The 17,745-nt window shown below is 32.7% G+C and overlaps 1 protein-coding gene across 3 annotated transcripts in view; it reads left to right on the plus strand.

The window, feature by feature from the left end:
* LOC139523670 (uncharacterized) overlaps positions 1 to 14,269 on the plus strand; it is a 30,516-nt gene extending 16,247 nt beyond the window's left edge. Inside the window, exons 2-5 of one of the 3 annotated variants that reach the window (XM_071317866.1) lie at positions 5,542 to 5,655; positions 11,255 to 11,452; positions 12,104 to 12,250; positions 13,040 to 14,250. In XM_071317866.1, the coding sequence (XP_071173967.1) occupies positions 11,314 to 11,452; positions 12,104 to 12,250; positions 13,040 to 13,263 (510 nt within the window). In that variant the 5' untranslated portion in view covers positions 5,542 to 5,655; positions 11,255 to 11,313 and the 3' untranslated portion in view covers positions 13,264 to 14,250. Of the gene's footprint in view, positions 1 to 5,371; positions 5,656 to 10,851; positions 11,453 to 12,103; positions 12,251 to 13,039 lie in introns of those variants that run through there. The other 2 variants (XM_071317868.1, XM_071317865.1) reach the window with 2 other exon arrangements.
* Positions 14,270 to 17,745: the final 3,476 nt, after the last annotated feature.

The following is a 17,745-nucleotide window of genomic DNA, read 5'->3' on the forward strand; positions in this document are numbered from 1 at the left end:
ATTGAACTTCACGTAAGAGTCCATTTCCCCTTCATTCGTAAGGGTGTGGATAACTGAAGGTAAAAGTTCATACAACTCCGTTGAATTATCAGTATCTAACAAATGTTCTCCATGCGTTTCCATAACGTTTTCTTCCTGTTCATCCTGCAAATCAGATTGTGGTATTGGTAAATCTTGTATTTGGTTGAAAAGAAATTCTGTTGCTCTTTCAGAAATATCTGTTTCTAAAGGTAGTTCCATTTTAGACTTTTTATTTTCTTGAAAGTGCAAGAATGGATCATTTTCCTCGGGAGGTCTAGAAAGTTTCAAAGTCATTGTCCCTTTATTTGGAATTATAATTTTTCCATTCCTCAAATAATATTGTAATTTTTCGTTCTTTCCTGTGTGGCTGTTTGAAAAGTGTTAACGATTCTTATTTTTAACAAAACATCACCATGGTTAATTATGTTATGGTCTATAATCTCTCCGAAATCTCGTGTCGTTAGTTGGCAATATATACATTTGAAAATTTCGTTTCCGTCCATGATGTGTATCCTAGTGAAAAAATAAAGATTGAACGCTAAATTGTATTCCATTTAAAGTAGTATGTTATTTGTATTTAAATAAATATTATTTGATTTAGTGGTGCTTAATTATTGTCCAGTGACAATTATAGTTCGTGCTTAATCAGGCCGTAATATTTATAAGCTGTCACAGAAAACAGAGAAAATCTTCGCATTTTTTATATTGTGACCAAAGTTAAAATCAATTCCCAAAACTTGAAAGTAAATTTATCAATTTTGTATATAGAAAATAGTGGAATATTTGAAATAATTACTTTATTGACTGAATTTTGTGTGACGAGCTTATTATTTTTAATCGAGATTTATTATGATGTGTGCTTTACGTTTTTGTCTTGTATACTGATTTTCGATTTATGTGTCTCTGGTATAGAAAAACTGCGTGTGCGTTAGAATGGTGTACTTGATTGAAACTTAATTGGAAAACAAGGACAAAATTTATGTTCACTCTTATTTATATATTTAATACATCAATATTGAGTAAAGAAATAGAAAACAATTAAATAAACATGCAATCTATTTGATTATTTTGCCCTAGTGATTGTACTGAAAGGCTCCGAGCGAGAATACAGCAGGCGAGCAAGCGAAATGTACAGTCAATAATATTAACCAACATCAAGAAAATTATATTTAATTTTCTACTGAAACAATCGTTATAGAACTTTCAGAATGGTTAGACTACATATCACCAAAGGCTTAATTGTAATAATTGGTGTAGTTATGAATATCCTTTTGATTTTGTTTTTAATTTTATTTGCTGTTGATGAAGAATATTGAGCGATTTACTCGGAGCTCAACCGTTTAATAGAAAACGTCTGGCTGTATATGTCGCTTACAGCATTTGATTAGTCTATATATATGTGTAGAATGTTTTCGTTACGAAATCGTTAAGCAGAAACTTAATATTGTAACGTTTGCGTTAATCAAAACTTACATTCATCAACTTGTTGTTTTTCGAATGTCGGAGCACCGCTTGACCAGGTTGGGATCAAACCCCCTTTAAGGTGATTATACCTCTATAGAGGGATAAACCTTCTTTAGAGGGATAAAATTATCCTTCTGTAGAGGGGTATTTTTGTTTCCACTGGATTTAAAGCAAATTAGGGCAAAATGGCATTATCTAGTTATATTGGCTATAATCTCTAGCATTATATGCATCAACATATGCACTTTACTTAAAATTGGGATAACCAGTTTTCTGCTAAAGTGACAAAACTTGCAATCTATTGTAAACCTATCTAAACACCTGATCAACAACAAAAGGAATACTTGACCTTTAAATTTCATGTTAAATCTAACAATAGAAAATCTGTTCAGTGAGGCATAGGTGAGTAGAATTTACCTGATCATCACAGCTTTCAATCATGGTGAACAATAGAATTTATATTTAGTCAGATAAGCATCACACTGGGCATGTGTATATTAAATTAAGTACATTAATTGGTGCATCAACTGTTCCAGGTTACTGCCATAATAAGTAGAGAATGCCATTCTGCCCTATTTTGATTTAAATCCAGTCTAAACAAAAATACCCCTCTATAGAGGGATAATTATACCCCTCTATAGAAGGATTATCCCTCTATATAGGTATAATCACTATATAGAGGGTTTGTTCCCAACCTGTTGACAGTCACCCGAATGACCAAAATATTAAAACACCGTACAGTTCCGTTCCCACACTGTGTAGATTTCATTAGTCTTTACTATCTATAGATTAACAACTTTTGGTTATATTTATAATTTAGAATCATCATTGAAGGTGGAGCGCGATTGCACAGTTAATTAATTATTTTGATGTGTCATTTGTATGCAAGAGTGACATTCCGTTGTATTATGTGCCAATTCGAAAAAGTTATACGAGTATTGTCTCCCTTTAACAGGTTCATTATTTTATAATTAAGTTTAGGTTTCTGATATAAATTTGAATAGTTACAAAATGTATCAATTCAATATAATTCAGTTTTTGTTATTAGTGTACGAATATAATTTCATAAATTTGAAACGTTTAAAATGATTACATACCAATATAAAGAACCGTTCATCATTTTTGAAAAAGACTATGATTGAAATTCGTATTATTTATCTTCCCTTCATGATAGATTGATTGGGAAATGAACCAGAGTTATCTAAAGGTAATCACAGAGAGGGACTAGCAAGCAATTTTTAAATGTAGCTTATTTAACGTTAAACAACTTTCCACTATAAACAAATGTTACTTTATACAAATATAAGGACCTTGTAAGCTAAATCTACAAATTTTATTTATTAATATTATATGAAAACGTACAGAGACAATTGACATGATCCGTATACGTTATAATGTAACCTTCCGAATTAAACTATTTACAGGATTTGTTATAACATCAGCAACACGACGGGTGCCACATATGGGACAGGATCTGCTTACCCTCCCGGAACACCTGAGATAACCCTAAGTTTTTGGTGGGGTTCGTGTTGCATAGTCTTTAGTTTTTTCAATTTTGTGTCTTCTGTACTATTATTTGTCTGTTTGTCTTTTTATTTTTAGCCATGGCGCTGTCAGTTTATTTTTAATCTACGAGTTTGACTCTCCCTCTCGTATCTTTCGTCCCTCTTTTTAAAGTCGGACAAGAGAAACCCTTATCAGTCGTTAGACGCGCGTTGCAGAAGTTTGAAGCACGTAAAAATGCAGAGCTATACATTGTACGCTTGGTGAACATTTTAACTCCAGTAAATATTTATACAAAATTTCATCTAGCTATAGCTATAGAGTTTGTCAAGTGTATACCTGGTCGCTACACACACGAACTATATACGTTGCAAGCGAGTTGCAAAACGCTACAGATACGTTTGAGAAACGTTCAGGGCACCTGTATACGCCTCAAAATTGTTCGACTTTAAATTAGATTTTTACTTGCACGTATGCGGGGCGTTGGTGTAACATACGCATGACGTTGTTTCAGCACTCCGTGAACGCACCCGTAGCGTATAAAAAACGTATTCTGACATTTAAAGTGACATATGTCCGTGAATTTACAAGACCAATTGTACCCAGAAGTAGTTCAAACACCCCATAATTACACGTCACAGATACACCAAAAGCATGGATAATCGTTCAAGTTACGACCGGACGGGTCTCAAATGCGTTCGAAGGACGGTTTTTCTTCTAAGCGTGCATTTCATTTGCGTAAGATGAACTCCAGGCATATGTCAACATACGTCTCTTCAACGGCCGATAAACGCTTATGTAAGCTTCTCTAACATACTAAACACGTTGAAAGGTCGTTGTGCACACGATAGATATGACTGACAAGTTGACTGCGTTCTAAATTACTAGCGTATTGGCAGCGTTTGTGGTTTTTACCACACCCGGCGTACGGCGGTGCTATACACTGACGTATGACGCCGAAATAAGAAAAGGATATTGGACATATGACATCTAATAAGGAGTCCGTATGTAATATATGAGTTTTCAAGATAATATGTAATAATATGAATTCATTACGCAAGCAGATTATATCGGTACCCATTTCTAGCTGTCTGCAAACAATGAGAAACAATATTTGCTATTAAGTTGTATGTTTTTTTCTATTAAACTTACTATTCCGTTTCAACTGTGCGTTAACGCTGGTAACAAAAACCCCACAAATAACAAGGAAATATTTCTCAACTGTTTTTATGTTTGCTGTTTAGGTGTCAGTGGTAAATCTTGAAAATTGGATATAGATATATTAAAAATTGTAGTTCAAAGCAAAATGTTAATCACATCATTGCGTGCTTACTTTGGTACTGAAACATGTCTATTGATTATTTATATAACTCTCCATATGAGAAGATATAGCCTTGCAATTGTGCTATTCAAGTAACATTGCCATGTGTTAAACATACACTAGCAGTGGTAAAACATATTTAAAATATAAGAAACGGTTTTAACTTATATATTATTAAAAATGATGACATCGATCCGCGCGTTTTAAATGAGAACCTTTTTGTATGTTAAGCACATTTTCGAGCGTCACTGATGAGTCTTTTGTAGACGAAACGCGCGTCTGGCGTATATACTAAATTTAGTCCTGGTATCTATAATGAGTATATATTCAAAACGGACACTTTTAATCGTTATAGGATAAATATTACTTTGGTGAATAAAACTTGTTAATATGTATTTTGCTTAAGTTATGACATTACAATTGATAATTTATGGTGTGTCTCTCTATAACGGTGATGTTACACTTTTGTATCAGGTAAGGATGAAGGTTGTATCTACCGCTGCATTTATTTGCACCTGGCGTAATTAGATATAGGTATGAATGCCAATGAGACAACTCTCCATGCATGTCACAATTTATAAAAATAAACCCATTATAGGTCAAGGTACAGTACGTGTTCAACACGGAGCCATGGCTCACACTGAACAGCAAACTATAAAGGCCCCCCCAAAAAAAAAATAAATAAATACTAGCTATAGTGTAAAACCATTCAAACGGGGAAAAAACAACTGACTGATCCATATAAAAAACGAGAAACGAGAAAAACTGACTAAGTCTAAAATCTGATCTTTAAGGTTGTCGCGTGTTGATTTTGTTCATACGTATTTCTCCTTGAGATCCTAACTAAATTCCCAATTTTATAGTGTTTTTGAGTTGCTCAACCGTTTTTTTGTGTTATAAATGTTTCATGAACTCAAGGTGTGTTTCGTTCTTGGCGTTTTTTTTGGGTCAAAAACAAGGTAATGTAGTTAATTTAATCAATCTGACGATAACTTGACAAGGAAACTAACCACAAAAGACACGTAGAGGTCATTATAAAACTTTTTAGAAATAAACAAACACCTGAAACTTTGTTTGCTAATCAAATGTGTAAATACATGTAACTGTGATTGTCCTGCTGAATGGCTTTGTTATATCAGTTGTGTATTAATTCAAGTGTGTCTCTCTCAGCATTATATTTTTTTATCTTTATTTTGTTTGATTTGCACATGTCTTCTCTTTTCTGATGAAAGGAATTACGTCTAGCTGAATAAGGAATGATATATATCGTTAATCAGTATAAAAACAATGACATTCAAGATTTCCACTCGAAGAGTAACCAATAATGGACCTGTTTGAATGAACATGTGAGTATATATCAGTAAGACATACATAAAATATAGATTTACAGAGGAAACGATTTCTATGTGGTTTTCATTAAATAATTACTTTAGTATTGTTAAAGTTTTGCGTTTTATTCATGTCAACTCATTTGTAAACAATGGTTTTCTGATCAAAATGCCTTAAGAATTGATCGACAATTAAGATTGTCGGACTTACTTTTTTTGTATTTATAGATCTATCTCAATCTCAAGATTTAATCGTATTTCAGAATCATTTAATGCAATCAAAACGACCAAATTGACTTTTCTAATACCAATTGACAATAAGACGAATAATGACAAACTATAAGTCACTGATTCATTTCAGTTTTTCAATGAGGTCACTTGTATAAATCGAAATGCTTGCCAATTTTTATTGGCTCATTTCACCCAGTTGTGTGTTAGAATTGCTCATTCTATAGTTACTTCCTCGAAGTAGAAACGTAGTAATGATCAATTTTGAATCATCTTTTTAACATCTATAAAAGGAAAGATATTGTTCGATTTATCAAGGTCTCGGTCCACTGATCAGCGTCTGTATGAATCTACTTCTATGCGTTAAAATAAGACAACACTGAAATGACTTAATTTGATGCATTGGCTGTATGAAAATAGAGATATACAGTTAACCATTATAAACACAATAAGATGTAATGATATGCACCAAAACAGTTTCGAACATATTGATTTTACATTGAATAACATGTCAAATAAAAAGCCACCGTTAACTCAGTTAAGCTCTTTTGGTATGTTACCTTTATCGTAGATCTTTGATTGCTGATCATTTTGAAGATAACACCTGTAGATGATAACACACTTTTGTAAAGTTTCAAAATTTCGTACGTTTTAAGCGCTTTTCTTGATTTACATTTTTCAGGACTGCTCACACCTTTAAAATCTCGGGATGTAAAAATGCGTTAGGGGCTGTACTTGTTGGACACCAAACCAACGTATTGTATTTATTGTAAACTTGATCTCGCCCTGAACATGCATAAAATGGCACTGGATGTTTAGCAACCAACAATCAATCAATGATAAGTGTTTGGTATGACTATAAATTTTCACTTCAGTTATTCTATGAACAACACAATTATTTATTTGTAATAAATATTTCCGTATTCCATTAGTGTATACCCAGCCACATTTTCCCCCATTTACCTGTGTTCAATTTTTTAATATGGCGGCATGTTGTCCAATGTTATGGTTGTCTTTCTGAAATCGTTTAACATCTAACTCACCTTTTTTTTTAATTGTTTCTGTATTAACATTGTGTCATAGATCAAATTTAATCTTTCAGTGCATGTTCACTTTTTGTGTAAATGTGTCTTTTTGAGTTAAGTAATTTCAATTGATATTTTGTATTGCTTCTTTCTATGTTGTGATGGTACACAACTATTTCAAGTAGGCATGAAGGTTGGTACCTACTAAAACGTTTAAACTAGCTTGTTTGCACCTGTCCCAAGTCAGGGGCCTGATGTTCAGTGTTTGTCGTTTGTTGATGTGATTAATATTTTTTATAGTATTTTTATATCGATTACACCGTTGGTTTTCCAGTTTGAATGGTTTAGCACTAGTCAGTTTTGGGGCCCTATATAGCTTGTTCTTCGGTGTGAACCAATGCTCCATGTTGTTGACTTATGATTGTTTACTTTTACAAAGTACGACTTAGATTCAATGTAGTCTAATAGGCACTCATACCACATCTTCTTATTTTTTTTTTTTAAAAAAGAAATGATATATGAAGTGATTTGCCTAAAATAATTATTGTTTAAGTAATGCGTTTTATTCATGTCGTTTCATTTGTAGACATTTGCTTGCTGATCATATTTGCAATTCAATGTGTCTTAGGAATTGATCGACAATCAAGATTATTTTTACTTATTTTTTATGGTATTTATTGATCTATACACATGGAAAAAAGTATTGCAACACCTTGATTTTTTAAAACTTGGAAAGTCAGCCTCTTATTTTGGATGGAATATGATAAAATATTTGTAAAATAATATTGGTACGTAGTTAAGGATAATTTTGGCATTAACACGAACAATAAATGTATGAAAAAAATACGTTTTATCTAACCAAAGTTTTTATAACAAAATGAAGTGTTTGATTTGAACAAAAAATGCGTTTTACAACTTTTACTGTAGTCGAACTTTACAATGTCAGACATTTCAAAATTAATCTTTAGATGATTGTTCACATCATGGTTGATCGTTATACGCCAAAGAATTATAACTATGTGCTTAGCCTCCATTTAAACGTATAACCGCATCTTAACGTCTTCTGATTCCTGTCATAAGTCGAATAATTTGTTGCTAAGGTAGCATTAACTATTCCTGACGAAGGGTATTGTTTATTTCATGACGTGTTTGAACTAGGTGTTCTTTCGTGCACTTTACGCCCAATAGTGTCCCATATTTTGTCTGATGCTTGGTCCGTTTCTGTGTGTGTTAGTTACATTGTAGTGTTGTATCGTTGTTCTCCTCTTATATTTATGCGTTTCCCTCAGTTTTAGTTTGTTACCCCGATTTTGTTTTTTGTCCATGGATTTATGAGTTTGAACAGCGGTATACTACTGTTGCCTTTATTTATATGCTCGATATGGCTGAAATTCGAGCTACGATCGGGCCAAGGAAGATAAACCATGGAACAATGGATATTCCTTCACGATGCTTATTTCCTACTTTGGCGAGCTCTGCACTATATTGGATACAAGTAACTGTGTGTCTATTTGTAGGTAAATCCCCGAAATGATCTTATCGCACGATAACCAGTAGCGATGAGCCGATATCGAACAGTTCTTGTTTAAAGGCTCATGTATGGTCATTACTCTCTTTTTAGGATTGTATTGTTTTCGATGGATTTTCTTCTGACCAACCTTCATTATGCTTGATTTCCCCTAGCAGATGTTATAGGGGGTCTTCTTGATCTCGGAAGGTCTTAAACATCGCTTGGTGCCTGATTTTTATTCTCAAAACGATATATATCTTATAGTGGAATGGAAATGACCAACAATATGTGCAATTGTCACAGCGATATACCTGCATGTCTTATTCTGATTATCTGCCATCTTGCTGCTGTTATGAGTTGTGAATGACCTATTACAAGATTTCAATCACACAACTGTATAACCTTGGTTATTTAAAGTTTTAAAAACAATGAGGATAAAAACATTTGTTTTATTGTTTACGAGTATAGTAGCTGCATGTGCATATAAGAACTTATCGAGTCGATATTTATTCATTAAACTGAAGTGATATTTAAATAATGTTAAACTATTTCTATTTCAACAAATTATATCACAAAAAAATAAAGAGTGTTTTTTTTAATTTGAATTTCAATTTGGTGTTGCAATACTTTTTTCCAAGTGTATATCTGAATCTCAAATATAATCTAATTTCAGAATCATTAAATGCAGTCAAAACGAAAACATTGAGTTTACTAATACCAAGTTTCAATAAAAAAAACATGACAAAATATAAGTCAGGCTGATCCATTACATATTATCATTGAGGTCACTTGTAGAACTCGCAACGCTTACCAATATTAGGTGGCTCGTTTCACCCAGCTGTTTTAGTGTGTTATAATTGCTCAGTCTTTAGTTACGTCTTCGACGTAGAATACAGTAATGATCCATCTATATCATCTTTTAAACATCTACAATAAGAATTATATCATTCGATTTATCAAGGACTCGGTCCGCAAGTCTACGTCTTTACAAATCTTCTTTTATGCATTAAAAAGACAACACTGAAAAGTTTAAATTGGTGCAATGGCTATACGGGAAAATAAGAAATATAGAGTTTACCATTATAAAAACAATAAGATGTAATGAAATGCACCTATTAGATTCGGAACTATGATTTTACACTGAATAACATGCCCAATAAATAGACACCGTTAATCCATTCATGATATTGGGCATATTGCAGATCTATTTGTAGATCAACGGTTGCTGATCATTTTGTTGGTATATTTATTTAATTGAAATAACAACTGCAAAATAAAATAAAACTTTATATATACAGAGCGTCCGAAGCGCTTTTTTGAATAAACATTAATCAGGAAAGCCTGAACCAAATACCATTGTTGTAAAAATACGATAGTAGATATAATAATCAAAAATATTCAAGGCAGATGGTTTTGTAATGCCTTCAATAGATGTTTTTAATGGTGATAGTAACACACAAACTTTTCAATTTCACAACATTTCTTACTATACTACTTGCGAAATTCAGTTTGTGATGTCCAAATGGGTCGAGACGTTCGTACTGGTCCTTACCATTAATATTATAATATACATACAATACAAATACTTAGACAAGATATCGGTAATAAATAAATGTTCATTCAATCAATGTCATCCAAAACATCGTCCGTGTTCTCAAACACAACAACACGACAGACATTTAGATTTCGGACTGGCATCAACATATTCTGGTACTCTTTATACCCCAACAATGCAGAAGCCATTATGAAAATTCGCCTATTAGAGGTTTCCCGATTTGCTACCGTACCAACCGTAGTACGAACTGGGAGCCGTCATTAATCTTTTGAAATTAATTCATATATGTCCTTAATGTCAATGCGTTAAATGATACCTCAAAAACAGCACCAACGGTTGTTTTACGTACCAACCGTACCTGATATGTAGCAAATCGGGAAACCTCTAATAGACAAACCAAGTCTGTATTCATACATGTTTTAAATACTAAAATACATTGTACATTGTACAAGACTTAGTGTAATAATACGATCTTCAGACGTTTCAGAATCTTCCAGAGATGCAAATCCACATGTAGAGCGTATTTCACAGATCAACGGTCGTATCCTATAAACATCAAGTCATATAAATGAAGGCCAGCGAATCAAGAACTGGGCCTCGAAAAAGAGAATGTCGTCCTACTTTATATGGCCGTGTATGATTATCGAAATATTGGTGTATGGGTCAAATAAGTTGAGCGAACTTAACTGATAATTATTCGATAATGTAATTTTCTAGCTCGATTTTTTTTTAAATTAGTCGAATTATTGAAGAATATTTTGACACCACTTCACTCAACGTATATATTTTTTTGGTTCACTTAGTTTAAGTTACAAACCAACATATTGTGTAATACGGATAAACAATGTAAATGTGGTAAATTACTTGTAGTTTAAAAATTACATCCTTATTTGTGCATGTTAACAGTTCAGAAAAAAACACATCGGCGACATAATGATATACAGTTTATCATTAAGATATGTAAGTTGTGTATTAAAAAAAAAAAATGAATACGTAATTGAATGGAAATTTTCAATCTTCATATAGAAAATTTAGAAATACTGTCTTGAAGGAAGACTGATAAGTTGTTTTATATTTACATAGAACATTTGTACTTTATTTGACGTGGGACATTACGATTTCCATACTAAAAACGACAAAACATTTAAATGGTGTGCATTGATAGTTGGAAGTCACTGAATGTTCTCAACAAATGTCTTTTAGCATCAACATCAGTGGCAATATTTTCGCTGATTATGGGAATATCTACACCATTTTGGATAACAGTTCATATACCTGAAAATTCATTGTCGTTTACAGGAAATTTTCAAGCTGATTTTTACGTTCCCTCGAAAAAATTTAAAGCATTTTTAATCAAAATGATTGAAAATGATCAGTACCTTGGACTTTGGCAGTGGTGTATAGGAGGTAATGGTTGTATTGATTTAGGTTGGATCTCCATGTTTATATCCAACACGGATTGGCATGCCTGGCCTGATGAACTTAATACACTCATAGGTAAGATATGCATGTAACTTATTTGTATTTTCATAATTTGAGATAAAAACAAGATGCATCATTTAAAAGTCAGTTTAAAGGAAAACTATACGGTACTATCTGATTGACGTTCTTGTAAGTTCTATTTATTCCTAGATATACTAAGTTTGTACATTATAAAAAAGGATATTTGTTATTCATCCATGGCAAAAAGTCATTACATGTACACTGAAACACACCAAAAAAGCAAAATAACAGCGTTTTTATTGATGTTCTTCATCTCAAATTCACAGTGAGCCTTCAACACGGAGTGAAATATATTTTTTTTCACATCACTGCAAGTTTGAGACGAATCCTAGCATCGCTTTGGGCGCAAAAATGGCTTTTCAATCAAAACTTATGCTATTTCCTCAGAACAAAAAACCCACTTTTATAATGTAAATAGTTATCAAAAGTACCAGGATTAATAATTAATTTATAAGCCAAACAAGTACAAAAGTAGGCAAAGTTGACGTTCCAGAATTTATTTTACCAGCTGACACCAGGATGTAATCAAAATCATCACATCCTTTTACAAAGTAAGCAAAAAAAAAATCGTTTGGGAGTCCCCCCCCCCCCGGGATATTATAAGCATATAATTATGTAACTTATTTTTCTTTACATCACTTTCAGATTTCTGGATAGCAACAAGAGCGTTTGCCACGCTAGGACTTGTATCTGCTGTTATTGTAACTGCAGTGTTTCTATGGTGCATATGCAGACGTACGGGGACTGGAGGTTGCTCTCATGGTTTTATCGTGATTGGATGTTTCATTACAGGTTATTTAATATGACTTTTTATAAGGGTACAAAATGAAAATTGTTTTCCATTATCTAAAATTGATGCATGGTAAAAGAGTGCTTTTAATTTTTTTAGTTTAAAAGTTGGCATACTTTCATAGAGGAAAGTAAAACCACATCAATACCACATTCAACGGAAATTTTAAACGGAAGGTCCCTGGTTACCAATGTTTATAATCAACAACAAAAAAATAAAAGTTTAAACTACATCAAACGAATGGATAACAACTGTCATATTCCTGACAGAGGATCTTTTAAAAATAAGTATATGAATTGATATTTGGGATTTAAAAAACCAAAATATTTGAAATCAATTTTCTACATTAATTTCCAAATCAACAATTGTTTGTTTAGTTAATCAGCACATTCAAATAATGTAACTTAACAAATTATATCTAAAACAATCAGCTTAATAACTTCATCAGATGTCGTGCATACGTTATTCCATATGAGACCATTATCATTAGTCACAAAAGCAAAATAGCATTACAACATGTACAAAACACATAAGGACTACAACAGATATTACACCAAACATGTTATTATAACGGGTATTTGGAACAGATTTCATAAACATATTCTAATAGTCACGGCGTTCACTCAGAAAAAAGGTTCACTTTTTGACTCGCGTCTATACCTAACGATATATGTATCAGTGTACATCCTTTATGGTGATTTCATGAAATTTACCTGCAAAACAGTTCTTGTTATTAATTTTTAGATACAAGACACAGGCCTATATCCCCCCAAAAAATGTTGTATTTTCAGGTGGATTACTAGCAGTTTCTGTGGCAGTTTTCTATACAGCAGTCCATAAACTAGCCAGCAATCAAAATACCAATATAAGTTTTTCCTTCGGAATGACCTGCATTGCTGCCATTTTATACATTTTCAATGGACTTACACTAGTACTTGCTTTATGTACTGGGACTATTACTATCGGAAGAAAAAATGCAAAATTACGTAAAGATGATGAGTGTGCTACCTATTGAGTTATAAATTTTGCAGTGATGCCTATTGCTGATATATTTATTTTGTGACTTTTACTCAGAATATGGATATTCCGTCAAAATTGAATACTTGTAACATCTAGAATATATCATATATTTGTATTCGCATTTGTAAGTTGGATACATGTACATAAAATATGTGAGAGATATAAATCAAAAGATGTTTTATCTTGACGTTGGAGATGCTTCTACATTTAAAGAAACATGATGTATTTGTTTCCGGTAAAGCCCCTGTCACAACAAATCGTACGATTTTTTTTGTCGTAGAAGATCTATAAAATAGTTGTCGTGCATTAGTGTACTATACTGCCCAAACATCAGGCGCCGTTCGATCCAGGGCTTAACCCACCAACTTTGGGCATTCCTATACCACGGGCTCGAATCAACGCTAACATAACTATATTTTTCTCTTGTTGGAGTCCGACAAGGCGCCTATTCAACAGGGCCGAACATAATCGTTCTGGTGGAATAACCATTCTCTTTACACGGTAGACGGTACGTTTTTCCAGACAAACATTCCGAATTGTATTCTTCTAAATAAAACGTAAATATGCTGCACGACAAACGTACCACTGTCGTAAGACAGACAATCAATGCGGTGCGAGCATCGTACGAAATCTGATATATTCGTTAGACAATCGTGTCTTGTGGTAATCATGAGATTGTCGTACGACAGTCCTGGGACGAGTGGTTTATTAAAATGGTTTATGTGGATACCCACGACAATGTGTTTATGGCACATAAGTCGCACGACTGTGGTAAGACACTCACGACAGCCACAAGACAGTGATACCAGAAAAAATCGTAAAGGAAAAATGGTGCATGTCCAATTTTCTTCCCTCAACTATGGCATGGTATTGGTTGCAAAAATTCGATATTTTTCATTTAAATGCAATATTTTTTCATTTGAATGGTATATTTTTTTCATTTAGATGCAGTATTTTTTATTTAAATGGTATAATTTTTCATTCAAATGGTATAATTTTTCATTCAAATGGTATAATTTTCATTCAAATACAATAATTTTTATTCAATTGGTATAAAAAATCATTTGCATGCAATATTTTTTATTCAATTGGTATAATAGGTTTTTATCTATATGCAAAAATTGCATTATTGGAAATTCTTTAGCGTCTTAAGGTCAAACTTGCAACAACGTTTGTGATTGGTCGATAATTGTTTGGATTTCTCCCCTTTCTTTCTAAACATGGGTGACCAATAATTAAAAAAAAAAAAAACGCTTCAGAATATCGCCCCTCTAACTAAATCTGGCGTTCGTGCGAGTTCGTGCACTGGCAATTAATGCCAATAATGGCCAGGTAGAGCCAAAAATGCGAGTGACAAGAAATGATAAATAATTTGACACACAACTTGTTCATGGATAGAAACAGATGCCTGAGTGCATTGCAAAAACATCACCAGTAAAAACCCGTTCTGAAGAAACTCTCCTACAGTCTACACATTGAAATAAAAAAATATATATACATAGATAGCCCCCTCCTTTTCCCCCTCTAAGTCCAGATACATGTTATCATGACGTTCTTTTGTGCTACATGTATATTATTTTTTACTTTTCTTGATCCCTAGAGACGTTGCAGGAGGGCAAACATGAAAAAAGAATTAAAAGCCTTCAAGAACGTTATTATTATTTGAACTAAGCCACCTCTTTTTTTGCTGCATGAAGAAAATCAAATCACCTAATTACAACAGCAGAACCAGAGACCACGTGACAAGTAGAGACATAAGCTGTTATACTCCGGAACTAGTTCTTTAATAAAGACTATTCAGGATAAATTGGAACCAGTTGCTAACCCATGTTACAACAATAGTCCTATGACATAGGACTTCACTGTATGAGGCGTGAACTTCATATTTAATACTATCTATAATATGTGTTCTCATGCATTATGCCGCAAATCATTTTACATTTAGGATTCATTGCTGAGCTTTTTGTACTGTTTTCATCTCCAAATCCTTTAAATAGACTTTTTTCAAGCCCCTCAGTAGTTCAATTACTATATGTCATTGCTTAAATAAGTATGCAGAGCATATTTCAAAACATATTTTATCTTCAGGACTTTTAAATGATTTACTTTCCAATACTGCATAGGGAAAGGAGGGGGGGGGGGGGGGTATACAAGTTTATTTTGTGATACAGTATATAATATAATTAGGTATCCAACTAATTATATGATTGTATTATAACACATTTTATTGGATGATATTACGATCCATGTGAATGGTATATTGATTGTTGGTATAATCTGAAATTAGCCGTTGTGTTGATTTCCGACAGACTCTACATCTGTGAGAGCTGGTTCTGGGTCTTTTTATGATGGGGTTAACGAGCCGTGGACAATGCCTATGATGGTACATGGCATTGCTGTCGATATAGAGGCAGGCCGGGATCGACTGACACCTAGAATATCAAGAAACTCGTTATTTATTTAATAAAGGAAACATCAAAATAAATGCAATATAATTTCAAGGTACACTTTTTAAAGTCAAAATAAGTTGAAACAATGAAAAAATACTACAAACAATTCAAGTTAAATACGAAACAAAAAAACAATAATAGTTACTGTTAAAATAAACCTCTGAATTAAAATATTAGTTACTAATAAACTTTATTTATTTTTTCCAAAATAAGATTAAATGAAAAATAGTTTTAAATCTAAATTATTTTCAAAACCAAGAGACTTACCTAGAATATCAAGAAACTCGCTCTTAATATTATAGCGGCTTGATCAGTTTATATTCTAAGTTTTGAATGTCCTAGTAACCATTAACTGACTGTAACAAACAAAAGAATTTATGGTTTATGAGTTATCGACAAAATGTATAATACACATATAAAGTTGCTGACGTCGCTTGACCGTTGCCCGAACGTTTAAGATGTTTTATTAAACTTTGCTAGACATATTAATCGAAGGTCCATTTGGCCACAGGTGAAATTTTATTGTACAGATACGTTTAATAGTTTACAAGAGTAGTTATTTAGATATCCTACGCTTTGATAATGTATAGAACAGTTAAACAATAATTTCATATAAAATAGTTTACAGAGTAGAACTTATATACATTAACTAATAAACTAAATTAAATAAAATAAACTGCATTTTTCTATTACAATAATTGTACGTTTAGCTATTATCTAGACCCGTACGAAATGTATATAACAAGACACATATAAAAGGGGCGGATAAAAAAAACCCTCGCCGGTGTCTTAAGGGGGAGGGGGAGGGGGAGATATAAATTTAGATATTCGTATAGAGATGTATATATGCGAGCATTGGCAGTAACGGTAATGATGTGAGTGTGAGGGGTAGGTTTCAGATCAAAGATCGTTTCTATAATTCTATATCTTTTAGTTTTTACCATTTCACTCTATTCTTTATCCTGTGATCTTTAATATATTTGTCCTAAACATGCGTGACATATTTGCCACTGGACATAAGGCAACCAAAAATCAATCAATTTATTCTGTATATTTCATCATTTCTTTATTATGTTATCTATAGGTTTGGTCCCTCCCCTTATCTATGTTTTGTTTATATATTTTATTATGCCATTTGTTTTGGGAAAAAAAGGTAGGGGCAAGGCGTTTTAAAAAAAAATATTAATGGGTCGCGTTTTTTTTTTTTTGTTCTTCGGAAGAAGTCTATTTCTGTTTTTTTTTTCATTTGAAAGATCTTCTGCCTCTCTTTTACCTCTTCTTTTTTGATAGGTTATTAAGACGGCAGAGGTACACAACTAACATGGCGTCGTTTAGTCTAAATGAAATTAATAAATTTATGAATGCAGATATATTAGAATGTGAGCTGTTTTATAAACGTTTTTTATGGTATGACAGTAGGACGATAAGCTGGCTAAATATAAGAACTACACGGACAATAACTGTTAAGGGACAATTATTTGATATTCTAGGGAAGGGTTTGTGATTGATTAGTGTTTAACACTACTTTCAACACTATTGGGCTATTCCGTGGTGGTCAGTTTAAATTTATAAATGAAGGATGGGGAAGGAAGGGAAGGCATTATTATTCATTTCAATCTGTCGCTAATCATGCCTTTTTTTCAGCTCTTACCAGGCAACCATATTCATATATGAAATATTTCTGTCCCCCACCCGAACAAATAAATAAATATAAAATAGCTCTTATTCAACACAAGTTTAAATTGATTGATTGTATGTTGCTAATTTTAACACCCAGTGACAAATATGTCATGCTTGCTCACGAAAACACGAGTTTAGAAGTCAGGTATATAATATAAAAACGAAGAGATGGAATGTGATTGCAAATAAGGCAACTATCCACCGAAGTTCAAATATGAAGTGGATGTAAGCAATTATAGACAATCGTAAGGCCTTCAACAATGACAAAAACCTGATACTGTAAAGTCGTCTATAAAAGGCCCGAAATGAAAATGTAAACAATTCAAACTAAAAAACTAACAGCCTAG

This window comes from Mytilus edulis, chromosome 5, assembly GCF_963676685.1.
Source record: "Mytilus edulis chromosome 5, xbMytEdul2.2, whole genome shotgun sequence".
Classification (NCBI taxonomy): Eukaryota; Metazoa; Mollusca; class Bivalvia; order Mytilida; family Mytilidae; genus Mytilus; species Mytilus edulis.